The sequence below is a fragment of the Natator depressus genome, chromosome 12 (genome assembly GCF_965152275.1).
Source record: "Natator depressus isolate rNatDep1 chromosome 12, rNatDep2.hap1, whole genome shotgun sequence".
Classification (NCBI taxonomy): Eukaryota; Metazoa; Chordata; order Testudines; family Cheloniidae; genus Natator; species Natator depressus.
The window spans coordinates 38,208,238-38,233,835 of NC_134245.1; the positions used below are offsets into that span (position 1 = coordinate 38,208,238).

Below are 25,598 nucleotides of genomic sequence, written 5' to 3' on the forward strand. Positions count from 1 at the left end.
TTGGAATTCACTTCCCTGCCACTGATGCCAAAGAGCCTAACTCTCTTACTTATGTGGGGCAATGGGGTTATTTTTTGGCAGAGTCTTTTGTTGACTTTGGTCAGTGTGTAATGCATTCAGATATTGTTCATGCACTCAGTGAACTTTATCATGGGTGCATTTTATAAATTTAATAAGTTTGTGTGAATTTTGGCACTTCAGATAATACAGAAAGTGATTAGAGTGCAATCAGGAAAGAATTAAAGGATGTTAAGAATAATTAATATCAGTCAACATGGTTTTATGGATTAGGTCTTGTCATACAAATTTAATAATTTTTTGATGAGATCACAAGACAGAGTTAAGCAGTGACTTGATTGTGATCTACAAGTACCTATATGGGGAAGAAATTTGACAATAGACAACTCTTTAAGTTAGCAAAAAAAGGCATAACGAGATCCAGTGATTGGAAGCTGAAGCTAGATCTATTCAGATTATAAATGAAGCACAATTTTTTAACAGTGAGAGTAATTAATCATTGGAGCAATTTACCAAGGGATGTGGTGGATTCTCCATCACTTGAAGTCTTTAAATTGAGATTGAATATCTTTCTAAAGGATATGCTATAGCTCAAACAGAAATTATGGACTTGGTGCAGAGATTATGGGATGAGGTTCTTTGGCCTGTGTCATGCAGGAAGTCAGACTAGACAACGAAGGGTCCTTTCCGGCCTTAAAATCTACGAATCTGTGAACCCCCTGGAAATACTTTTACCATTGGATAAAAAAACCAATGTTGGGTTCGTACATATGTGTCAGAGGCTGTCGTTTCTTTCCTACAGATGCCAGTTATAGTGGCAATAGTAATGAATGCAACTTCATCTTGAAAAAATAAGGAAGTACGATATTTAACTCTTTTGGAGGAAGTGTCAACCTTTCATATTCTACCTGTTTCCTAGGTCTTGGTGTTATCATAATAGTTCAGTCTCTATCTTCATTCACTCTTTTTCTGCTCTGCTGATGCTGCCAAGAGGTCAGTTTTATGGGAAGTGGACTGTGAAACCACTGAAATGATTTTGCATCAGACACCAAACAGCCATGAGATAAGAACTTTCAGTCGCTGATGACCTGGGTTGAATCTGAACCAGCGAGCTAGAGGTGAAAGGATGTAACATAGATCCCATTACCAACACCTGGAAACTCTATGCCCTTCTATATTGGGTTTGGTTTTAATGTCATACGTTATTCTATGATTGCTCTGCTTTCTCCTTTGGCAAACTAGCAGAACACATTTCTCCACTGAAGTGAACAAAAAAGAAATTATTCTTTATGGATGGTAGAGCCTTAGAATTCCTCCCATTTGACTCACAATTGAGTTGACATACTGTGTGTACCCTTCTGGATTCCTGAATTAGTTCTGTATTGTTTGAGAACTAGATTGGACCAGACCTCTGATTTCTTGGAGAAACTGATTAATTTACAATGATAAAATAATAAGTTAATGTTGTAAAAACTGCAGCTTATCAGAATCTGATTGCTTCAGTTATATTCATCTCCCTGCCCAGTAAATCTACTGAATAAACAACGTTTTGCTGGTACCATCTATACTGGATCTTGTTAGTCTTAAGGCTCCATGAAGAAAACATTAAGACTGGAAAGAATGTGTTAATGGGTGTAATAAATCTTATTTAAGTGAGTAGATTTATCAGTTCAGCTTATTAATATTTAAAGAAACTACATGTGCTACTTTGAATGCCTTCATATTAGTTTTGCTATCATTGCAGAAGGAAAGTGCATGCCCATCTCAGAAAGATAGGCAGATGTTTCTTAAATATCTGCCTCAAGATTAAATGCAGCTTTCTATGAATCATCTAAACCTATACTTTCCTTCCTACCTTCAGGCCCAAACTGCTCTTTTAAACAAATATATTAATTGGAATGTGTCACTGGGATCTTTCCTTTTTCCTGGGTATGAGTCTTTTCTTTTGTGCAAAATTTGCTGAAACACTTATTTGCCAACAACCAGCATTGCAGTATTTTCAGACATGAATGTTCTATAAACCACCATCCTCTCACTGAATCAAGTCTCATTCTTTAAAGGAACAGCATATTTTATTGCATTGCAACATTAGAAATATGAAGAAATGATGGAAAAATACATTGAATTCCTATTGTGTAGGCTATTCCTCTACGTGTTTGCCCAGGTTAATAAAAAAGCACAACACTACAGTAGCAAGAATTTGACAGAAATGAGGGTGAGTAACTTGTCTTTTTTGTGGAAACAGACTTTCCACTTTTCCAAAACAATTACCCTCTTTTGCAATTCAGGGCTTAGAGAGTGGCTTCATATAGTGTTGCTATCTAGAAGAATAATTTTCAGTGATAAGTATAAATCCTCTGAGAATGTGATATGTACTGTGCCAAGTTTGGAAACTATGCTGGAATGATTTCAGAAGAAACTAGAGGAAAGGTGCATTTTAATCTTTTTTTTTTCTTGTCTTGCAGTTGAATTCTAAATTGGAACTATTAGTTATGGACTGAAAGCTGTTTTTAAATGGAAAGGAGGAGAGCAGAGAATGTAGCTGGGTTTTATTATTATTATTATTTATTATTATTTTATTTAATTAATTTATTATTTACAATTATTTATTAATATTATTACATGCATTTGTATGGCAACCATCACCATGTTACCTGGCTTAAAATGAAGTTAAAACTTTTTTCCGAGGTTCACAGAGCTAATACCCTACACATACCCGGTGCACAGTCAACTTCTGGAACTCATTGCTAGGGGATTCTGTGAAGGCCAAAAGTATAACTGAGTTAAGAAAAATAATTAGATAAGTTCATGGAGAATAGGTCCATCAATGGCTATTGCCAAGATGGTCAGGGACCCAGCCCTATGCTCTGCGTGTCACTAAATCTGTGACTGCCAGAATCTGGGACTAGAAGACAGGGAATGGATTACTCGATGATTGCCCTGCTTTGTTCATTTCCTCTGAAGCATCTGGCACGGGCGACGGTCAGAAGACAGGGTCCTGGGCTAGGTGGACCATTGGTCTGACCCAGTATGGCCATTCTTTTGTTCTTATCCTTCAGCAGCAAGACAGACTTAAAAAGGAAAGAGATGAGAAGAATATTGAGAGAAGACTAGATAAAAAGGAACAAGTGAGGCTGAAATTCAGGTCAAAGAGAGGATAGTGGTATAATACTGAAAAACTCTGTGTCTTTGTTATATTTCTAAGCAGCACACCCCCATAGGTTGTTGCTGCTGGGAAAAGGGATAGTGTGGTTTTGTGTGTGTGTGTTGGGGGCGGATCTGTTTGTTTTGTTTTAGTTCATTTTATCTAATCTGCCTGCCTGTCTGCCTATTATGTTTATCACTATGGTATCCAGGTACATACAAAATTAAGTAAAACAATCATTCAGTCAATAAGACTGTATCCTATATTTTCTACCAGCACCAAGAGCATGTGCTTAATTTAAAAAAATAAAAAAGTTTTTCCTTCTGTCACCTTTAGGGTAGTTACTGGGGAAAAATGAATCTATAGAACTGGGTTTTATATCTTGTTCTGAAGTTGGTGAGATCTTTGCTCTTTCTCATAGTTGGTGGGCGAGAATTCCATAGCTGCTAATCAGCTGTAAGAGTCTTATTCTCCTGTGCTTGAGTCTTGTCGTAGGTAAGATCTTCTCCAGCATGGGGGCTCATGGTCACCAGGAGGGAATGGTAATCCCTGAGGTAGCCAGGCTTAGTCCATTGAGGGCCATGAAGATCTGCGTCAGAGCTTTAAATATCTGTGCATGAAAGCGCTGCTAGCTCAGGGGCACGCTCACAGAAACATGTGGACTATAACCTGCCTTGGAATACCCACCTGGACTTCGAGTGAGGTGGCCAACAAAAGGGAGAGACACTGAGGTAGGCCCACTTCCACACTGAATTCCTGCCGCTGGCTGTGGATTTTCTGGTAGGTGCCTGCACACTGTGCTAGCCTGAATTTGACCCCGATATTCAAAAATACTCTTAAAAAGAAGTTTGCTTAAATTAGTTGCAAGAAGAAAGAAAACTTTAAGACTCCAAATTTTTTTTAGCTTAGATAGGATGCTCCTAAAATATTGATAGTGTATTATGGTGATGGGGTCTTTATAAAATTTATGCAGTTATAGTGTATTAGTGCAGAGCCTACTAATGTCTAATTAACACTGAACATGTTTTGGCATTTAGTTTTTTTCCATCATAAAAGCTAAACATTTATGAAGGAAGAATTAACTTGTAGATGCCCATTGGCAAGCGTACGTTCTGTATGAGATAAGCATTTATAAACACCATGCAATGTTATTTATTTATTTTTCAGTATTTGCTCAAGCATACTGACTGGTTGGTTTTCTTTCTTTGGTAAAAATTACCCCCATAGCTTTTCTGTTGAGGGGGAAAACATGCAGCCATTGTTCTAACTTCATGGAAATAAATTGTGAGGAATGCAACAAACAATTGTTCCAGCTTTCTAATCACTTGTCTTCTCAATCAAAATAACTCTACAGTGATGTCATGTAAGTCGTCCTAAGGTCAGTGGCAGGTAAGAATTATAGAATTGAACTGGTAGTCCGGAGATCCTATGAACAGCCAGACAAAGACTGTATTCTTATCATTTGCTAAGGTTTTCACACACAGCTCCTGATATCTTAGGGTTGTATGATTTAAAACCTTCAGTATTTTGTCTCTCTTTTTTAGCATTTGCAACTTTGGTGTGATAATTTTACTTGTTTTATACTTCATCCAGGAATTTCCATGAAATCTGCAAACAAGTTAAAGTAAAAATCGGGCTGACTGAAGTGTCCAGGCATTAAGATAAATTACTGAACTCAAGCTACTTTAGTTGTTTGTATTAGTGGGGAGCATGATCTATCAGTTAGAGAACAAGACTGGATTTTATTGTCATCTCTGTCACTGACTCTCAGTGTGACCCTGGGCAAGTCACTTCCCCTCTCTAGACCTTGGTTTCCTCATGTGTAAAATGGGGATAATAATATCCACCTTTGTAAAAAGCACTTTGATTACCTTGTATTAAAAATGCTCTATAGGCCTAATCCAAAAGATGGAAAGACTCCCATTGAGTTTAGTGGGCTGTGGATCAGGTCCTTTATTTGCACAGTGTTGTTATTACTGTATGTAGCAAGTAGAAAGTCTGAAGATAGTTCTTTTAGTATAAGCTATTTTATAATATCTTTTTAATTTCGGTATTAAGGCAGGGATATACAGTAATATAGCTATGTAATTTTTCGCCTGTGAATGAAGAATTTTCTGTAATGCCTACATGGAAATTAAATGGGTGTTTCTTTAATATATTTCGTCCAGTTGAGTTTTCCTCTGAAGAGGGACTTTACTTCTCTGATTATTTGCATTGTTTTATGAATACAGTGTGGTGGCTTTTGTTCTGTTTGGTAGGTCCTCTTGTCATTTGATACAAAGAAAGTGTGAAGTCATGTGGAGAGGGGTCAAGTATGCTAGGGTGACCAGATGTCCCGATTTTATAGGGTCAGTCCCGATTTTTGGGTCTTTTTCTTATATAGGCTCCTATTACCCCCAACCCCTGTCCTGATTTTTCACATTTGCTGTCTGGTCACCCTAAAGTATGCTGAGCTGTGACTGAATTTGGATTGATCCTCTCTTTGGCTCAACAAATTGAAAATAATATACTGCATCATTAGGGCTGCAGTTCTACGTTTTATTTCCAAGTTCTTTTTCAATAAATAGGGTGGGTCAAGTCAGGAATTTTCCATCTCCATTTTCATCCATTCATGTTGTAATCTCAGAAGGAGGGCAGTAGTTTGAATAGAAGTTACAAGAGTTATTTTATTTTATTTAGAATAGAATCTGTAAATATTGAAGACATTAAGAACTTTCCCCTCACTCTCCTCTTTGAAGTTCTCAGTCAGCTGGTTTAATTTAGGGTTGGGATTTTTTTTTTCTTGTTTTCACTTTTACTCTCTCATTTGTCCAATGGGTGTTTCACATGGTCAGTTACAGCACTTTCAGTAGTTAAGCATGATTTAATCAGATCTAAGACAACAATTAATATAATTTGTGCAGTGGGTGGGGAACATTAATAAATCATTGTCAGCATCTTTAATTCATAAATACCAGACTTGTTTTGAAGTGTTACAAACAAACAAACAAACAGTGGTTGGGCCTGGAATACAAATGTGTAAAAAGGAGCACAAAAGAGTTTTATTCGTTGGCTAGTTTTGAAAGAAGGCTGGGGTCTCACTTCCAAATGATAAAATATCCTAGCTTGCTTGACATTGCCTAAGTAGCGTGTTGGCACCAGAATTCCCTTTTCTAGACCACAGAATGCACCCACTGTTGCATTTTTTTGACCAAGGCTTTCTTGCACTGTGCCATTCACCTATTCTCATAGCTATTGCAGGAATATATTTCAGGTCATTATTGGTTAAACACATTGTGCACAGTGTATTCTTTTCATCACCAAAAACCTCATTATCGTTAGTGTTGTCTTTGTTACTCTTATCAATGTGGATTAACAATGAGGCTCCTAAATAAATATGATGACAGCAAGAGGTGGGAATTGAACTTAAATGCACTAACTCTATATACTGTGTACAAAAATGAGTTCTGTAATGCGGAAAATCTGAGAAAAATGCAGTTCAGTAGGAAAAAGAAAGTTCCACTTAATAAAAAAATTGTGATGGAAGGTGCATGTGTGTGGGTTCCAAAAAAATGAAAATAAAAATAAAATAAAAAAATCAGTGAATGGAAATGTTACAGTATCTTGTTTTAAGTATTTAGATATTTTAATAGGCTAAGATATACACAGAAAGCCATTCAATTCATGCAGATTTACAGTAGGTAGTTAACAATGCATTATTACCATCAAGGAAACAACTTCTGTTTCCTTGTTTAATACTCCAGAGAGAGACTTTGGAATTTGCATAAAAGTTGAAGTGATAGCTGCCACAAGAAAAGGAGTACTTGTGGCACCTTAGAGACTAACCAATTTATTTGAGCATAAGCTTTCGTGAGCTACAGCTCACTTCATCGGATTTATGCTGTAGCTCACGAAAGCTTATGCTCAAATAAATTGGTTAGTCTCTAAGGTGCCACAAGTACTCCTTTTCTTTTTGCGAATACAGACTAACACGGCTGTTACTCTGATAGCTGCCACAGTTTCAGTGGAACTGCACCTGTATTCCTCCTCTGTGGTCCACCAAAGGCACCCCCTTCAGGTTTCCTGGTCCCAGCCGGCACCTCTCTTGGGTGAACACCTGCATCTCCCACCCTTCCCACTGGGGATTTTAAGGTTACACAGCTCCATGCCTTACATGATGATATCCTTAGCAAGCTAAACTGCCTAAAATGGCCAGCCTCTGTGCTTTACTTTGTCTCCAAGGGCTATGAGTCTGAGCACTGCATTGCCCATAGTTATAAGTTACCACACAGCTCCTTCCAAGCAAGCACAATTATTTTATTGTAAAAGCATTACAGAGAAAACATATTAAAACAATAAAGGAGCTTACATGCATGCTAAAGAACTTACGAGGGGTCACTCCCAACTCCAGCCTAGGGCTCTAGTAGGTTTTAGTCCTTCAAAACCCACAGCTGGGTTTTTCCCATGGTTACAAGTTAATCCATCTTAGATCCAGAGACCAAGTTGGGCAGATTAACTGTTTCTTTATACACCTCAGTCTTTGATTGTGGCCTTCTGTAACAGGTAATCAGCAGACACAGACCCTTTCCTCATGGTGTAGCTTCACAAGACTGCATTTTTGCATAAGCAGAGTTGGGGAATTTGCATTAACCTCTCCCTAGGGATTCCCAGGATTGTCCCAAAAGTCCATACTTGTCTGGCACATTTTCAGGATAGTGTTTTGAACTCCCAGGCAGCATTGGCAATTTCCTGGGAAAAACTAGTTAAGGATAGAGTGCTGGTAAAATACCAGCTTAAACTGGGAATAATAAAATTATTATTAGAATATACTAATAAAAAGTATTGCAAAATATTTTGCAATTTGATAATACTTTTCCAGTAATATGAACTGTTTAATTTTAATTAAAAGAAATAAAAGAAGAGTCTCAATCTAAAGCTAAATGCTATTGAGTTGGCTACCTCAAACAGAAACTGAAACTTCTGAATCTGGGAATTTCCCTTCTTTGTTTATCAATGAAAATTTCAAACAAACAAAGAAGGGGAATTCCCAGATCCCAAAGTTTCAGTTTCTGTTTGAGGAAGACTGCCAAACTAACTGTCCAGTCCAGTACTCCGTCTCTTGATGTGGCTGGCTGGAGTGCAGCTGAACTCATGGAGTACAGTGACCCAAATCCAAATATCTCAACATGAGCTAAGGTAGAAGACCACTTACCCTAATTCTCAGCTATTTTGAGAAAGTTCATGAAGATGGTAAAGAGAGTTTTAGATGCAGAAATGGCCAAGAAAAAGTGACTGGGAAGGCAGATCATATGAGGAAACATTTTGTAAAGTACAGTGAGAAGAACAAAGGGACACAAGAATCACTGCCTTTGGCGAAACGTATGCAGGTATTAGAATCAGAATCTGAGGATGAAGGTAATGATAATACTGCATTACCATTGCCAACTACACCAAAAGAAAGTGAGATTCAGGTCAGCCAAAGACGAAGAGGAGGAATTGTCATGGTTTTTCAACCACAAATAGATATCTTTGTAACAAAAACAACTATAGAACTGAAACAAAGGGTAGACTTGAAAAATGCAGAATTTTTATGGTGGTAATATTCTCTTTTCTGCTATTGAGCATACAGTTTTTCAAGCAATGATCAGCTGCCTAAGGCCAGGCTACAAAGCACCCAACCAAAAGCTGGTAGCGGGTGAACTGTTAGACGCAGTTACTGATGGCTGAGGGTGTAAGTACACTATGAATTACACAGAAAAGCAGTTATACTGATACAAGGTGGCTGAAGTAATATGCACAATGACCCACTAATAGTTAACTTTGTGCAGATAGGGAAAAAAACTGGTTTACTTATCAGCTGTTGATATTGGAAGCAATAAGAAGATTGGAAAGTACTGTGCTACGCTGGCAAGAGAAGTCAAGGCATTACAAATAAACTGTATGGTTGTGTTCTTAAGAGCTACCTGACAAACAATTTGGAGTTAGATGACGACGCTTTGGTTACGTATGGATGTGTATCACATTGGCTCAACCGACTTGGACAAGACCTTAGACCAAGTACTTTCATGAAACACGTAGATTTACAAAAGTATTTCCATAATCACCATCAACCTGGAGCCTGGTTAAAAGAATGCCTAGGATCTGTAAAACCTAAATTCCTGGTGACACATGATGGAACAGTCAACAAACATGCCTGGAAACATACATTAAAAATCAGCCCCATTCTCTCAGAATTGTGAGTGATCATGAGGCAGAACTTGAAAATAAAGTGACCAGTATAATTAATAATCAGGGGATTTACGAAGAAGCAAAGAACTTGATCAGTCAGTTGAAACCAGTTGTTGTGGCACTTGACAAACTCCAAAGGGATGCACCAACAATTGCTGCTGCATGCAAAGTATGGTTGCATCTACTGATAAATGAAGATCTTGCACCACACAAAGCAAAAGCACAAAAGAGATTTCATAAGGCAATTACTCCTGTACACGTAATGTACAGCAATGTAATGTGATGTGCCAGCAATGCCCCTCTGCCATGTACATTGGCCAAACTGGACATTCTCTACGTAAAAGAATAAATGGACACAAATCAGACGTCAAGAATTATAACATTCAAAACCCAGTCGGAGAACACTTCAATCTCTTTGGTCACTTGATTACAGACCTAAAAGTGGCAATTCTTCAACAAAAACCTTCAAAAACAGACTCCAACGAGAGACTGCTGAATTGGAATTAATTTGCAAACTAGATACAATTAACTGAGGCTTGAATAAAGACTGGGAGTGGATGTGTCATTACACAAAGTAAAACCAATTTCCCCATGTTTATTCCCCCCCCCCCCCCCCGTTCCTCAGACGTTCTTCTCAACTGCTGGAACTGGCCCACCTTGATTATCACTACAAAAGGGTTTTTTTTTTCGTTTTTTTTCTCTCTCCTGCTGGTAATAGCTCATCTTACCTGATCACTCTTGTTACAGTGTGTATGGTAACACCCATTGTTTTATGTTCTCTGTGTATATAAAATCTCCCCACTGTATTTTCCACTGAATGCATCTGATGAAGTGAGCTGTAGCTCACGAAAGCTTATGCTCAAATAAATTTGTTAGTCTCTAAGGTGCCACGAGTACTTTTTTCTTTTTGAGGAAAGAAATTGTCAGCTGCACAAGAAGAAACTGCAAGGCAGTGCTTGCTCATCAAAAATCCTGGCTTTCTGCCATATTTACTTGCATTTAAAGTAGAAGAAGCTCCATATCCAGAATCAATGTTTTCATCCATTATCAAGGAAACAGTATCTGCTTATAACGTGGTTGAAGAATGCTGATATTCCATTTGGCTTCATAGAACTGGTGGTGTAATTGCATCAGTGTTCAGCAACTTCAGCAAGCAAACTTTGGATACATCAGTTCAAAACTGAGGAATAGGCTCGTTCTATTCCACTGCATCCAAGTTAGTCTTCTGTTGCAGAATGCTGCGTGGCCAAATGGACCTGGGCTGGTAGTCTGCAACTCTGCATGCTTCTGATTGCTTAATGCTTCATGCCTACAACTCTGCATTATTGTTGTTTTAATATACTCAGTTTTTAAATTTTTCTTTATATAATATTGAAAATTGAAATGAGAGTCATGGCATGCGTACCTTCCTTGAGAGAATACCAAGCCAAAATAGATATATACAGACATTCCAATGTTCAGTATTATAATTATATATATTAGTATTACACCAACTGTAGTTTTATTTTTTGTTTGTACAATCCTCAGTTAATTTCTGAGTCTACTGCCTTATGTAACCACAATTTGAATATCTAACTAAAACTAAGTGTAATATGGGGTGCATTTAATGAAACAGTTTTTAAAATAAAGAATGCCTTAAACTAGGACTAAGTAGTTTTCCTGGGGTGGTAAAAACTGATTTTTACCTGGTAAAAACCACCGTTGGTAAATATCATGCCATCTCTGCTCCCAGGTCTTACATCTGTCCCCCCCAGAGAGGTTATATATAATCATGGCCCACAATAATACATAAACTTAATAAAATAAAGTCTCTCAAGGATATTGCTGAAAATTGCCATCTCTGTCACAATAGCATCACAGCATTTACACAACAGTGAGACTGAATCAAGGGAAAAATCGTGAAACTGTGTTATTTTCTGAAATGTTGGTTGTTAGCCATTAAAGCTGTTTATCCAGATGTTTTAGAACACTGCTATTTTATGGTTCTGCCTGTGAGATTTTATAACTTGGAAACAAAGGATTTATATGAGTGATTTCCTTAACTTCTGAATTCATGAAGACATTGCACAAATATAGTGCCAGAAGAGAGGAGAAAGTAATTTTTTTTTATTTTAGCTATTTATACTGACCTGTATAAAGTGACATTTTAAAAGCCATCATCTTTGGGACAGATATGGGTTGCAGTATTGCATTCTTTTCTATATGAACTGTGAAGAGCTGTCATAGTAACTCATTGGAGGCATAGTTTAATCTTAGTGTAGGAAAAGCTTTTCTGATTTAAATGCTTCTTGTGAAGGGCAGGTATTTGTTGTTATAGTGAGTGGAATCTTTGTCAGCCACGCAGATGGCTGCTCTTTTGTGATAGCCATGTTGGTCCCAAGATATTAGAGACACAAGGTGGGTGAGGTAAGACCTTTTGGAAATTGGTCCAATAAAATATATTACCTCACTCACCTTTGTCTCTTTAAGCAGGTGGCTGATATTTATTCTCTGATACACTTAAAAAAAGTAAAAAGTCTGGGACTACCTAATCTCAAACAGTACTATTGGTCAGAAAATCTTAGAAGCATTACCTGTGGGATTGGTAACTGGTTAAAAGATAGAAAGCAAAGGGTAAGAAAAAATGGTCAGTTTTCACAAACAAGAGAGGTAAATAGTGGTATCCCCTGGAGGTCTGTCCTGGGACCAGTCCTATTCAACATATTCATAAATGATCTGGAAAAAGGGGTAAACAGTGAGGTGGCAAAATTTGCAGATGATACAAGACTACTCAAGATAGTTAAGTCCCAAGCAGACTGTGAAGAGCTACAAAAGGATCTCACAAAACTGGGTGACTGGGCAACAAAATGGCAGATGAAATTCAGTGTTGATAAGCACAGTAATGTACATTTGAAAACATAATCCTAACTATACATATAAAATGATGGGATCTAAATTAGCTGTTACCACTCAAGAAAGAGATCTTGGAATCACTGTGGATAGTTCTCTGAAAATATCCACTCAGTGTGCAGCTGTAGTCAAAAAAGCGAACAGAATGTTGGGAATCATTAAGAAAGGGATAGATAATAAGACAGAAAATATCATAGTGCCTCTATATAAATCCATTGTATGCCCACATCTTGAATACTGCATGCAGATATGGTCACCCCATCTCAACAAAGATATATTGGAATTGGAAAAGGTTCAGAAAAGGGCAACAAAAATGATTAGGGGTATTGAACAGCTGCCATATGAGGAGAGATTAATAAGACTAGGACTTTTCAGCTTGGAAAAGAGACGACTAAGGGAGGATATGATAGAAGTCTATAAAATCATGACTGGTGTGGAGAAAGTAAATAAGGAAGTGTTATTTACTCCTTCTCCTACCACACAAACTAGGGGTCACCAAATGAAATTAATAGGCAGCAGGTTAAAACAAACAAAAGGAAGTATTTTTTCATACAACGCAGTAAACCTGTGGAACTCCTTGCCAGAGGATGTTGTGAAGGCCAAGACTACAACTGGGGTCAAAAAAGAACTAGATAAGTTCCTGGAGGATAGATCCATCAATGGCTATTAGCCAGGATGGGCAGGGACGGTGTCCCTAGCCTCTGTTTGCCAGAAGCTGGGAATGGGTGACGGGGAATGGATCACTTGATGATTACTTGTTCTGTTCATTCCCTCTGGGGAACCTGGCATTGGCCACTGTCAGAAGACAGGATACTGGGCTAGATGGACCTTTGGTCTGACCCAATATGGCCGTTCTTATGATGGACAATAAAGAAGGCCATTGGATTATTAGTATAGAGCAGACATTGACTCAGATTATAACCTTCTGAGATTCCTTCCTTGAACTAATCAGTGGAACAGCCAAATTGGAAACCATTCTGCAGTTAATAGGACTCTAGGAATTTGGTTTAAAATTAGGGGAAATTAATATGTGCTTTTCTCCCATCTTGACCTCCACTGAGGGAAACAGGCACCTCTGATCCCCCCAGGTTTGCATGAATAGGAGGTGATAAAAAAGGAGATATTTCTGTGTTGTAAACACCTATACCACAATCACATTTTTATCATTCTTGACATGCTAAGAAAGAAACCTTTCCCTTCATGTCTGTTCTTTCAAATTTTGGAAAGGAAAAATTGAAAAGAAATAGGTCCCAAGAGAGAAGACTGAATTACAAAGTTACCCAACAGAAAGGTATAACATGAAAAGTCTGTCTCATTACGTACTCTGAGTAAATCCAATACAGAAGGACTCTCTGTTAAACAGCAAGAAGTATTTCATGTAGGTATTGATATGGAGAAATGGCAGACTGATTTTTAAATCACAAAGCTGTGTTAGTGCCAATAATCTTGTCAAAATTCAGTATAAAATAACATACAGGATTATATCCCCTCCAAATTGTATGCCACTAAAATGAGTACTGCTAAAGCTTGCTGGAAGGAATGCAATCACAAGGGTACTGTAGAACATACAACCTGGTACTTTTCTAAACTTTGAATTCTTTTCATGTAATATTTCTATAATATAGATATAATGTAAAAGGGATGTAGCAGTCCAGTCACCCACAGTTATTCTGGGGTTTGGCAGTCAGCAATAACATGTACAATGTCAGAAATTGTCAAGAATTGTTGCTCTTGGCTGGTAAATACTCATAAATTCAGACCGTGAAGTGCCGCCAGTACAGCATATCACATGGTTACAAAATATATGGCATGGAGAGGAAATGGATAAATTAACATATTCCTTTAAAAACAAAATCAAGCAGTCTTTTTCATTATGGTCTCCTTTTCTCGACTGCACTTCAGCACACCCAAAATCCCCATGAGATTCTGAAAATGACCCTTGAGGTCACTCTAGGACAGGGGTTGGCAAACTACGGCCCACAGGCTGGATCCAGCCCGCTAGCCATTTTAAGCCCGCTGGGTCAGGGCCGCACCGCGCAGCTCAGCCCCACTCTGGCGTTCCAGCCGGGGTGCTGGGTCGGGGCTGCAGCACACTTGAGGTAAGCGCCACTTGGAGCCTGCACCCCTGAGCCTCTCCCCATGCCCCAACCCCCTGCCCCAGCCCTGATCCCCCTCCCACTCTCCAAACCCCTCGATCCCAGCCCAGAGCACCCTCTTGCACCCCAAACCTCTCATCCCCAGCCCCACCCCAGAGCCCACACCCCCAGCCAGAACCTGCACCCCTTCCTACACCCCAGCCCCAGCCCTGATCCCCCTCCTACCCTCCGAATCCCTCAGTCTCCACACAGAGCCCGCAACCCCCTCACATACCCTAACCCCAATTTTGTGAGCATTCATGGCCTGCCATGCAGTTTCTATTCCCCGATGTGGCCCTCGGGCCAAAAAGTTTGCCCACCCCTGCTCTAGGAGGTCACTTCCTTTTATCCCCACTCCTCTGTGGCCATCCCCCTGGACACAACTGAGAAATCAAATTTTATAAAAACCTGGGCTAGGATAATTATTTGTTCTTTGTTCTCTGTTGTTGGTTTTTTGTTTGTTTAAATCTGCTGATCGGTGTGGTTTGAAAAGTTTATTGTACAAATTACAGCATATGGAAGCTAATTATTTCAGAATTTGGTATAGGTTTCAAAGAAGAGATTATTGGGGAGACATTATTGATTCGATATGCCCAAAATGTATTCTGACCTCTCACTTCTCCTTATCATAAAAGCACATACTTAAACTGTTCTGTAATGAGTAAGATGGTTTCTGATTGCTCAGAGCCAACAATGAACCTAACCTAAAGCAGTCAGCATGCTATAATGATTCATTGAGCACAAACATTCATTAGAAATAATCATTAAATCTACACATTTATTATACAGTAGGAACTCACTGTAACAATATATTGTCAAAAAATTAATGTCTCTGGCTGTGAGAATGAATATCTTGGCTTTGTCTCCTTATTTATGCAGCAGCAAGAGACCATTCTTTTGTAAGAATGTTCTGTTCCGTTGACATTCTCACATAACTTGGCCAACCGATTCAAGGCCTCTACAATAGCCAATACTAGAATTATAACCCCTTCATTAGTTATCACCGCTGGCCCCAATAAGGTATTACATTCAGCACCAGAGTAATAGCTGTTAAATATTTTTGAAAATGTATATAGATGTAATACACTTCCCTAATTACTAGGGCTGTCAAGCAATTAAAAAAATTAATTGTGATTAATCGCACTGTTAAACAATAATAGAACAGCATTTATTTAAATATTTTTGGATGTTTTTCTACGTTTTCAAATATATTGATTTTAATTACAACACAGAACACAAAGTGTACAGTGTTCACTGTATATTTATTTTTGATTACAAATATTTGTGCTATAAAAACAAAAGAAATAGTATTTTTCAATTCACCTCATACAAGTACTGTAATATAATCTCTTTATCATGAAAGTTGAACTTACAAATATAGAATTATGTACAAAAAATAAGTGCATACAAAAATAAAACAATGTCAAACTTTCAAGCCTACAAGTCCACTCAGTTCTCCTCCTTGTTCCGTCAGTTACTCAGACAAACAAGTTTGTTTACATTTGCTTGAGACAATGCTATTCACTTCTTGTTTACAGTGTCACCTGAAAGTGAGAACAGGTGTTCACATGGCATTGTTGTAGCTGGCGTCGCAAGATATTTACGTGCCAGATGCACGTAAAGATTTATATGTCCCTTCATGCTTCAACCACCCTCCCAAAGGACATGCGTCCATGCTAATGAGGGGTTGTGCTCAATAACAATCCAAAGTAGTGCAGACCGACGCATTTTCACGATGTTCACTTTAATCATCTGAGTCAGATGCCACCAGCAGAAGGTTGATTTTCTTTTTTGGTGGTTCGAGTTCTGGAGTTTTCACATCAGAGTGTTGCTCTTTTAAGACTTCTGAAAGCATGCTCCACACCTTGTCTCTCTCAGATTTTGGAAGGCACTTCAGATTATTAAACCTCGGGTCAAGTGCTGTAGCTATCTTTAGAAATCTCACTTTGGTACCTTCTTTGCGTTTTGTCAAATCTGCAGTGAAAGTGTTTTTAAAACAAACAACATGTGCTGGGTCATCTTCCGGGACTGCAGTAAGATGAAATATATGACAGAATGTAGGTAAAACAGAGCAGGAGACATACTATTCTTCCCCAAGAAGTTCAGTCACAAATTTAATTAACGCATAATTTTTTTAACGAGCATCATCAGCATGGAAGTATGTCCTCTGGAATGGTGGCCAAAGTATGAAGGGGCATACGAATGTTTAGCATATCTGGCACATAAATACCTTGCAATACCGGCTACAAAAGTGCCATGCGAACACCTGTTCTCACTTTCAGGTGACATTGTAAATAAGAAGCCGGCAGCATTATCTCCTGTAAATGTAAACAAATGTGTTTGTCTTAGTGATTGGCTGAACAAGAAGTAGGACTGAGTGAACTTGTAGGCTCTAAAGTTTTACATTGTTTTGTTTTTGAGTGACATTACGTAACAAAAAACCCCCAAAAATTTGTATGTTGTGCTTTCTCGATAAAGAGATTGCATTACGGTATCTTATGAGGTGAATTGAAAAATTCTGTTTCTTTTGGGGGCTGCAGGAAGGGCGGCCAGCACATCCCTCGGCCCGTGCTACTTCCCGCAGCCCCCATTGGCCTGGAGCGGCGAACCATGGCCAGTGGGAGCCGCAATTGGCTGAACCTGTGGACGCGGCAGGTAAACAAACCGGCCCAGCCCGCCAGGGGCTTTCCCTGAACAAGCGGTGGCCCTAGTTTGAGAACCACTGGTCTATGTTGCAAGTGAAATCAATATATTTGTGAAAATGTACAAAAACATCAAAAATATTTAATAAATTTCAATTGGTATTCTATTGTTTAACAGTGCAATTAAAACTGTGATTAATCACAATTAATATTTTTGTGTTAATCGCTTGAGTTAACTGTGATTAATCGACAGCCCTACTAATTATCTTTTCCAAAGTGATTTTAAGAACGTAAAAAATTGCAAATTTTGTGAAAATATGGCCTATGGCATTAGCAGTACTGTATATCCTTGTAAGCTAGGGGCATCAGACACCTGGTCCATTAACAAGAGCCAATCATCCCTTCAAAGCCCTTCTCCTGCCCCATATCATGGGCTTTAGGATACATCTGTAATAACAAATGAAGCCAAAGGTTTTTATGCAAACATAAAATCTAGCAGAAAAAGCCCCAGCTCTGGTTAATTACAACACAGCGCTCTGGTCACTGGCTGCAGGGCTCTACCTCCTCCTCTCTTCTCACTGAACAGTTTATGTAGAGCTTCTGGGTTTCTTCTGGAGGTGTCCTTGGGATGTTAGTCCCCAGTGCTGCTTTATTACACTTATAGGAGACCTGGGCAGAGATCGTCCTCTGCCTATTGGGATTCAGGCAGGGCCTCTGATTCTACACCTTGATTCAAAGGCCACTGGAATTAATGGACAGGCTCCCATTGACTTGACTGGGCTTTGGATTAGGGCCACAGAACAGCATGATGTAAACACCAGTGTTCCCTTTTGTTTCTCTCCTCAGAATGTTGGTGTAATTCCCACTAGACTAATGGGAATTGGGTGCACTCGTTACAAGGAAAATAGGTTCAGCAGTTAGTTATAGGAAGTAGTGTGTAAGTGCTACATATTATTACCTGTTAGAGGAACAGCCTCATTGTGTTTTTGTTAATCAAAGGTGGTTTTATTTTAATTAAAGAAATGAAACCTGGAGTATTTAGCATAATCCCTCAGGATGGTTTTGTTCCGTCACTAGTGCTGATACATTTTGAATATAGAACTGTTTTGTATCATAAGCAAAGTAAACGTTTCCAGGTATGTTGGCTGTTAACCCTTTCACTAAAGAACTGAAGAAATCCAGATTTTATAAAGCACAAGAAAATGCTTCTGGCCTAACTGTCCTTCAGTATGAATACCATGTTCTCTTGGAAACCCTTGCAATTTAACTTAACCATTATTGATGGATAGTTTTTTGGTGGGGTTCTTTTGTTGTTGTTTTGGTCTCACATCTGTTTTGTAGTTACAGATGTTTCACAATGCCTTTGTAATTATGGTTATTTACAGGATACTTTCTCTGTTGGTTTGTCTGCAGGTGTTACACGGTGCTCAGTTGATAGCTGTTGCCTCTGCAGATCCTGCATCTGGGGGCGTAGATGGATCCCCACTCCAAGGGAGTGATATCCAGGTCCAATATGTCCAGCTGGCACCAGTGACAGACCACGCTGCTACTAATCAAGTATGTATTTTTTCCCATTTGAAAGTACTTAAAAAGATGCAAATGCCTGTCAGCGTAACTATGTTTCTGTCCACAAATATTCCATTCCCTTAGGGTTTAGAATACGCAATTTCTCAACTCTAAAAATGTCTCCTAAAATGAGTGCCTCCATTTATAAACAGCCTTTGACTATTCCTGGCCTTATTCCTACCTCTGAGTCCTTGCTTGAGTGCCCCTAGAGAATAGTCATTTTAGTCATCATCATTTTCCTGAATCAGTAAAAGAGGAACACCAAGCTGATAGGACAGGAGGAAGATTTTTGCCTGGAGTCATATCAGGAAAGCTTCTTTCAGCCTGAGGTTCTCAAGTCCAGTCTTCTTGAAGGGTGCCTGTCCTTCCTGCCTGTACTTCAATCATTTTGATCTACTGCCTGGATTTCCCACATCAGCTGCAGTGTTAGCAATTATAAGCAAGCACTTGAGGCTCTCTTTTAAAATGGAGGCATTATCTTTCATGCCAACATGAATGTTCGTGTAGCTGGCTTTAGAAAACTCTTGTTTTTCTCAGGAAATATAAAGATACTTGAACTTGGCAGTGATCTCAGGCCATCTGACTGCAACCCGACAGTCACTCACCAAGAGTACATGCCTAATTTTTCATCCGCTCAAAGCAGTGACTGATGCTGACAGCAACAAAGTGAGGCTGGTCTCAAACAGTGTCAGATTTTCTAAGGTAGTTGCTTTACTCCCAACACTGCTCAAAGGAGCCCAGAAGGAATACAAACTGAGCTGCCTGCCATATCATGTACAGTGTTATGACAGCAGTGCCACTAGCTGGCTCTAGAGTTAGATTTTGTCACTGTTCCTATTGTAAACCCCTATTTTGTGGGGATGTCTAACCTGGCTGCAAAATGGGCAAAAAATTGCTTTATCAGCTCTCTGGGAAAGAAAATGTTGCGTTTTGTAAGTTATGATGTTCTCCAATATTGTGTATGTGTATTGAAGTTTACCAGTTTGACCGGCGAGTTTTGGACTGTTAAGATTAAAAAATAGTTTCAGTTTACAAACCAAAGTCCTGATTTTTTGAGGGCCTCCTGAGTGTTGCAGAGCATCCTGGACTCAGATTGGAGTGAATGCAAGTTGAGGTTGCGGGAACAAAAGAGTTTTAAATGGCCTGACTTTCACATGAATTTTGAATATAGGGGTGTAATAAGCAAGGTCTGCTGCTGACAGCGTATTTTGTCATGAGTGGAAAGAAACCCTTCCCAGGTGTGCTGGAAGTGTGTATATTCAGAATGATGTGCAAGAGCCATAAGCCTTGACATGTAACCTGAAGCTGGTCTATTGTGTCCAGGAGCTTTCTGGTGTTTTAGTGCCACTGGAAATAATAATAATAATAGTAATTATGCATTTTTATTTATAGATTCCCCTATGCCTGAGGGCCTCTGAATGCCAAAAGAATATAGCTAGAACTATGCCTTAACAGAGAGGGACTGTATGGCCCAATAAATTATCAAACCAATGTTAGAACAAAATATTCCTGTATATTCTCTACCCATAACGAACAATAAATAAGGACAAAAATAGTGTTTTTACTAATGACCACATGGCTCTTCCAAAGCAAGGTACACTTAATCTTAGGGCAAAAGCATCACAGAGAAAATATATGAAAACAAAAAGAGGTCCCACACGCTTACTAAACATACCAGAAATTGCCCATCTTCCACATGAGGAGGCGAGTAGTACAATATCCTTTCCAAGCCTTCAGCAAGGGTTGGGGTCTCCCCTTGTACAGAAGATCCCATCCGTTTGCTCACTCAAAATGAAAGCCCGGAGTCTGTTTAAACTCACCCAGACATCTTTCTTTGTCTTTTGGTCTCTGGAAAACCAAGTTTGAACCGGTATATGCAAATCACCTCAGGGCATGGTACCTCTCTGGAGTTATTTACAGTCTTTGGTCTGGTCTACACTACAGACCTATATCAGCATAGCTATGTCGCTCAGGGAAGTGAAAAATCCACCCCCTAAGCAACGTAATTGTAGCGAGCTAACCCTCCGTGTGGACAGCGCTATGTCGGCTTCTCCTGCCAACAAACCTACTGCCTCTCGGGGAGGTGGATTAACTAACATCTTCACTGAAGCAATACAGCAGCACAGGTGCACCGATGCAGCATTTTAACTGTAGAAGTGCCCTTAGCAGCTCATCTAAGTCTGTTTTGAGTTCCTGGAGGAGCTGTGATAACCCTTCCCCATGGAGTAGAACACAATCCTACATAAATCATTCATAAATTTAAAACAACAGTCCCCAAAGATACTGCATGGGATTGCAGTGTCTTTCACAAATGTCACAGACAATAAGCTTCTCAGTACGGGGCTCTTGCCATATTTATTTATTTTAAACCTTTAAAGTGCCATGCACACTTCTGGCTCTATCCAAGTAATAAAATACTGCTGCATCACACATTCAGAGGTGCTTGTTCATAGTAAATTGCCGTTCCAGATCTGGGCCCCAGAGGGGTCCCATAAATCACTTCCCACTGAATTTGTTAGGGAGTCGTTTTTCTGTGACATTATCATCCCTCTCACCTATTAGATCTGACAGGCAGTTGGTTGCCGAGTCCAGCAGTAAACATAGGCATCTGTCTCCCACACGATTGGCAACCACAAAAGGAGTCACTTTCTTTCAGAGACACTTTGCACTGTGTTAGGTTTTTACATTGTGGCTAACCTCAGAGATTTATACCAAGTTGTAGATAAACTGAAAGGAATGTAAAACAAGAGGGGTATGGAAAGAAATGCAAAAAAGGCTAAAAATAAGTTCACTGTAAATATTTCCTAGTTTACACAGACTAAAAACTAAGGAGCTATAAATGTAAATTAGTAAAACGAACCTAATATTTGCATCACCTTAAAATGTATGGATTACTTATGAACTCATAAACAAATAACCAGTTTGGCTGAAATGATGGAGTGGTCCTGCATTGCTGGAAATGAACTGATTGGATAAAGGGAAAAATATTAAATGCACATTTTAGCTCAGTAATGCAGCAGCAACATGTATTATTTATTTTTCCAGAAAGTTCTATGCAGAGATATTTTCGTGCTGTCAAACATTTTGAATCTGTTTCTGTATCCAAGCTTCTCAAAAGTGGCCCTCATTGTTGTCCTCCAGGGCCAAAATCCAGCATCCTGCACAAATTCCAAGTTCAAAACATCATATGTGAATACCTACTTCAGGTCTCAGAGTAGCAGCCGTGTTAGTCTGTATTCGCAAAAAGAAAAGGAGTACTTGTGGCACCTTAGAGACTAACCAATTTATTTGCGCATAAGCTTTCGTGAGCTATAGCTCACTTCATCGGATGTATGCTGTAGCTCACGAAAGCTTATGCTCAAATAAATTGGTTAGTCTCTAAGGTGCCACAAGTACTCCTTTTCTTTTTACTTCAGGTCTGAAAATCAGCCTCTAATTTCTCACCTTTGTGTCTTCCAAACTGTGCCTTATTGTTTATGGATGCCAGGTTGCACATGTAAAATTAGAGGCAGAAATGAGGCTCCTTTGAAATTAATCACTCCTTTGAGTTGAACTGAAGCAGATACGACTGCCCTGATGTTCAATACTAATTTCAGTTTATTCCAGCACAGTTTTGTACTTACAAGTTAATTTAAGGCACAAGTGTTAATAACTAGAAGTCTGACTGGTAATTTGTGCTCACAAATCAGGTACTTAGACATCTAATTACTAGTATGTCGGCAGTGCATTGCAGGCACAAAATTGCAACTGCATGTCCAAAGGTCGGGTTGACATCTGGCTGATATTCAGGGACTAGAAGTAGTTTGCATACTTTCATGTCCTGATTGTATTATTTACTTATAGAAACTCTAATGATTCTTGACATATTAATTTGCAAGAACAAAATGTGGTAATATCACATATTATTTTTTTTTCACTGAAATCTCCTGATTGGGGGTCAAATTTTGGTTAACATGGGGGGAAAACCACACAATGCAAGCTCACTTGTAAGCCCTTCAAAGAGTCTCTTACTTCTGGCCTGATATCCTGAATCCTGGATATATAGTCAGTGCTTGTGGTACAGATTTTTTTTCCAGGTGTTTAGGTGGTAGCTTTAAAGCTTAGCGGTTGACAAGCTGTTAGCATTATTCTCCTGATTGGCACTGTTATATAGGACAAGTAAATAAGCAATCAAATGACTCGTAGAATTCCACAGGAGAAAAAATTGTAGCTACATGTAATTACTGGCAACAGAACACACAAAAAAGCAGGCAAGAATTAATTTCACAGTGAAACCTTAATTTAAGAAGAAATCTTTGACAAGTTGAACTTCATAGTATTTTTATTTGAATAAGCCACTACCATCCAGCAAAGTGTTTGGATCGGAAAACCATTAGCTGTGTTTCACTCCTGGTTTCTCTGAAGCCCCATCCCAAGTGTTGACGCTAGTTTTTCCTTATTAGGAGAGAGAGGGCAGTAAATAGGGTGTCAAAAAGTATCTTTTCCTGTAATGGCAGTGTTGCTACTCTATTGCTTTTGCATCCCGTCCTGTTCCCAGAGCATCAGCTAGCTCAAAGGTACAACTTATATGACAATCTAGGTTCACTTTGCTTCATGCAGAATCTCGGGCACAATCCCCTGAGGCTCTCCACGTTAGCTAGTCACTTGGAGGCCTCGCTTGACTGGACCAATATGTGAATAACTCACATTCTTAACGCAAACATCTTTTTTTCTTTTTCTTTTTAAGAGTAAACCGGTTGTATGGGGTTTTGGTTTGTTTTTCTTTTAATCCTGTTCATACAGGTCTATTTCCTCTCTGTAGGAGTCGAGAATTCTTGGCCTCATGCTAGAGGGAGAAAGTTAATTTCCCAGAAAACACCAGGATTATTTACAGTACTTATATTCTTATTTGACCTTGTTTATTAGGTGTGAATTGTACTTAAATGTGCCTGTCTTGTGTTGTCTGAGAACCCTAGGAGGAGTATATAAAAGGGCCCATTGTACACGGTAAAGGTGGAATGCTACTGCGCTAAAACTTATATAAACTCCCATTTCAATTCCAGTGTAGGCCTGATCCACACACATGTTTTGGGTTGGTGTAACTATTTTGGTTAGGGGTTTGATTCTTTTTACTGAAATAGTTGTACTGATACAACCTTTAGTGTGGATGGAGTTATACCAGTATAAAGGCGCGTTGAAACAGTATAGTGTATTCCCCTTTCTGTACGAGCATAAAGCACCTTCTGCCCATCTTTGGAAAAATAAACTCCTTTAATTTTGGACCCATTAGGAAGATCTGGTAATTAATTGAGATTTATATGTGGCCAAAAGGAAGATAATAAAATATTTAGCATCAAAAAAGATACAGTGTTTTAACAACACTTTGCATTTTTATTAGCTTTGTGTTTTTCAAAATGCTATACAAATGTGTACTCAGCAGTTTTCCCTATACTTCTGTGAGCCAGGTAAGTGACATGATCCCTTTCTCTCAGGTGGGGAGACGGTGAAGCAACTGGTATAGAAGGCCACACAGCAAGTCAGTGGTGGGGTGGGGATTAAAGATCTTGAGTAACTTGCTTTTAGCATCTTCTTTAATGCACTTGCATTAAGAAGTTAATATGAAGTAAAATATTAATTCATTTTTTGTGTGTTTCTTTCCATAGAGCACAGATTCCCTTCAATCAACTATCCAGCCAGAAATGCAGATAGAACACGGAGCAATCCAGATCCAGTAAAGCAGGAACTGTGGAAGCTTCATAGATCCAGATGCCAGTGACCACAGTCAGAAGCTAAAGGCTGCCGCCCATGTACAACAACAGGAGAAAGGATGTGACCATCAGACTAACAGACATTTACATTTACGTCTCCTGTAAATATCACTGTTCTGTTGGTCTGTTTGTTTTTACACACATGGCTAGATCCTCACCTGGTGTAAATCAGTGTAGCTCTGACTTCAGTGGAACTACATCACTTTACACCAGCTGAGGAGTTGGCCCTCTAAATATACAGGTTCATCCCTTAGGTATTTAAGGAAAAATATTCCCTCTATGAGAAAAAGAAAAACATCTAATCAACCAAAACATTAAAGCCAAATTAATGTTTTATCCCATCATTTCTTCTGTGACTCATACCACTGAATGTCTGTAGCTCTCTTATCAAACACATTGCTGCTTTGCAGTACGTGCGTTATCACATATAGAAAATCAAGAGCTCAAATATTTTTCATTGTTTAAATGGCTTTTTTTATTTGCTAAGGTGTTTATAACAAAAAAAGAAAATGTTTAAAAAAAAAACAAAACCCATACTGCAAGTATTAGCCTTTTGCTGGTGATTTCTGTTCAGTGTAATGAAAAATTGTATTTGCAAAAGACTAACAATTTTGTTTGTATTGTTGCTTAACTACTTTTCTAAGGAAAAAATGCTATCAAATGCTGTAATTATGCATTTCTAAAGAATCAAATAAATGTGTATTTATGAACAGTGTAGTTTACCTCTCCCCACAGCCCCCCATTGTATATCCTTAGGTGAGAACACATTTTATGTTGGCTATTTTTATGACACTATAGCTGTGAAATATTTATAGATATCTGCTGTCTGTAGAGTCTGCTGGTAGTCTAGTCTAGTACCAAATTCAGAGGTGAGTCTAAGTAAAGTCTACAGGGAAGATGAGGTCTAGTCTTACTTTGGTCCCACCAAATAGGCATGATGCTGTCATTAGCCAAACCCCAGTCTATGGATTTGCAGTGGCATTCCATCATGGGAAAAATTTGGTTTGTTCCAATGTGAAACTTTCTGAGCTTCAGAGTCTGCAAATTGCATCTTACCCAGTAAATTTATGAAGCCATTTCAAACCAAACTTTATGAGGGTTCCTCAGAATTTTTCTCCCTGGAGTGACTCCCAACTCCTGCCTCCAGCCCTGTGGGGAATGGTGCACTTTGTACTTTCTGTGAGCAATAGGTAAGTGGGTGTGGGTTAAACCTGGTTAGATGATTCGTTGTCAAGAATTTAGGCTGGGA

At 38.9% G+C, this 25,598-nt stretch overlaps 1 protein-coding gene across 3 annotated transcripts in view; it reads left to right on the forward strand.

Annotated features, from left to right (window-relative positions):
• The window catches only part of BANP (BTG3 associated nuclear protein), a 265,439-nt gene extending 240,354 nt beyond the window's left edge, over positions 1 to 25,085 (forward strand). For all 3 annotated transcript variants that reach the window (XM_074968886.1, XM_074968885.1, XM_074968887.1), the window contains 2 exons: positions 18,450 to 18,593; positions 24,245 to 25,085. In XM_074968886.1, coding sequence (XP_074824987.1) covers positions 18,450 to 18,593; positions 24,245 to 24,316 — 216 coding nt within the window. In that variant the 3' untranslated portion in view covers positions 24,317 to 25,085. The remainder of the gene's footprint in view (positions 1 to 18,449; positions 18,594 to 24,244) is intronic.
• Positions 25,086 to 25,598: the final 513 nt, after the last annotated feature.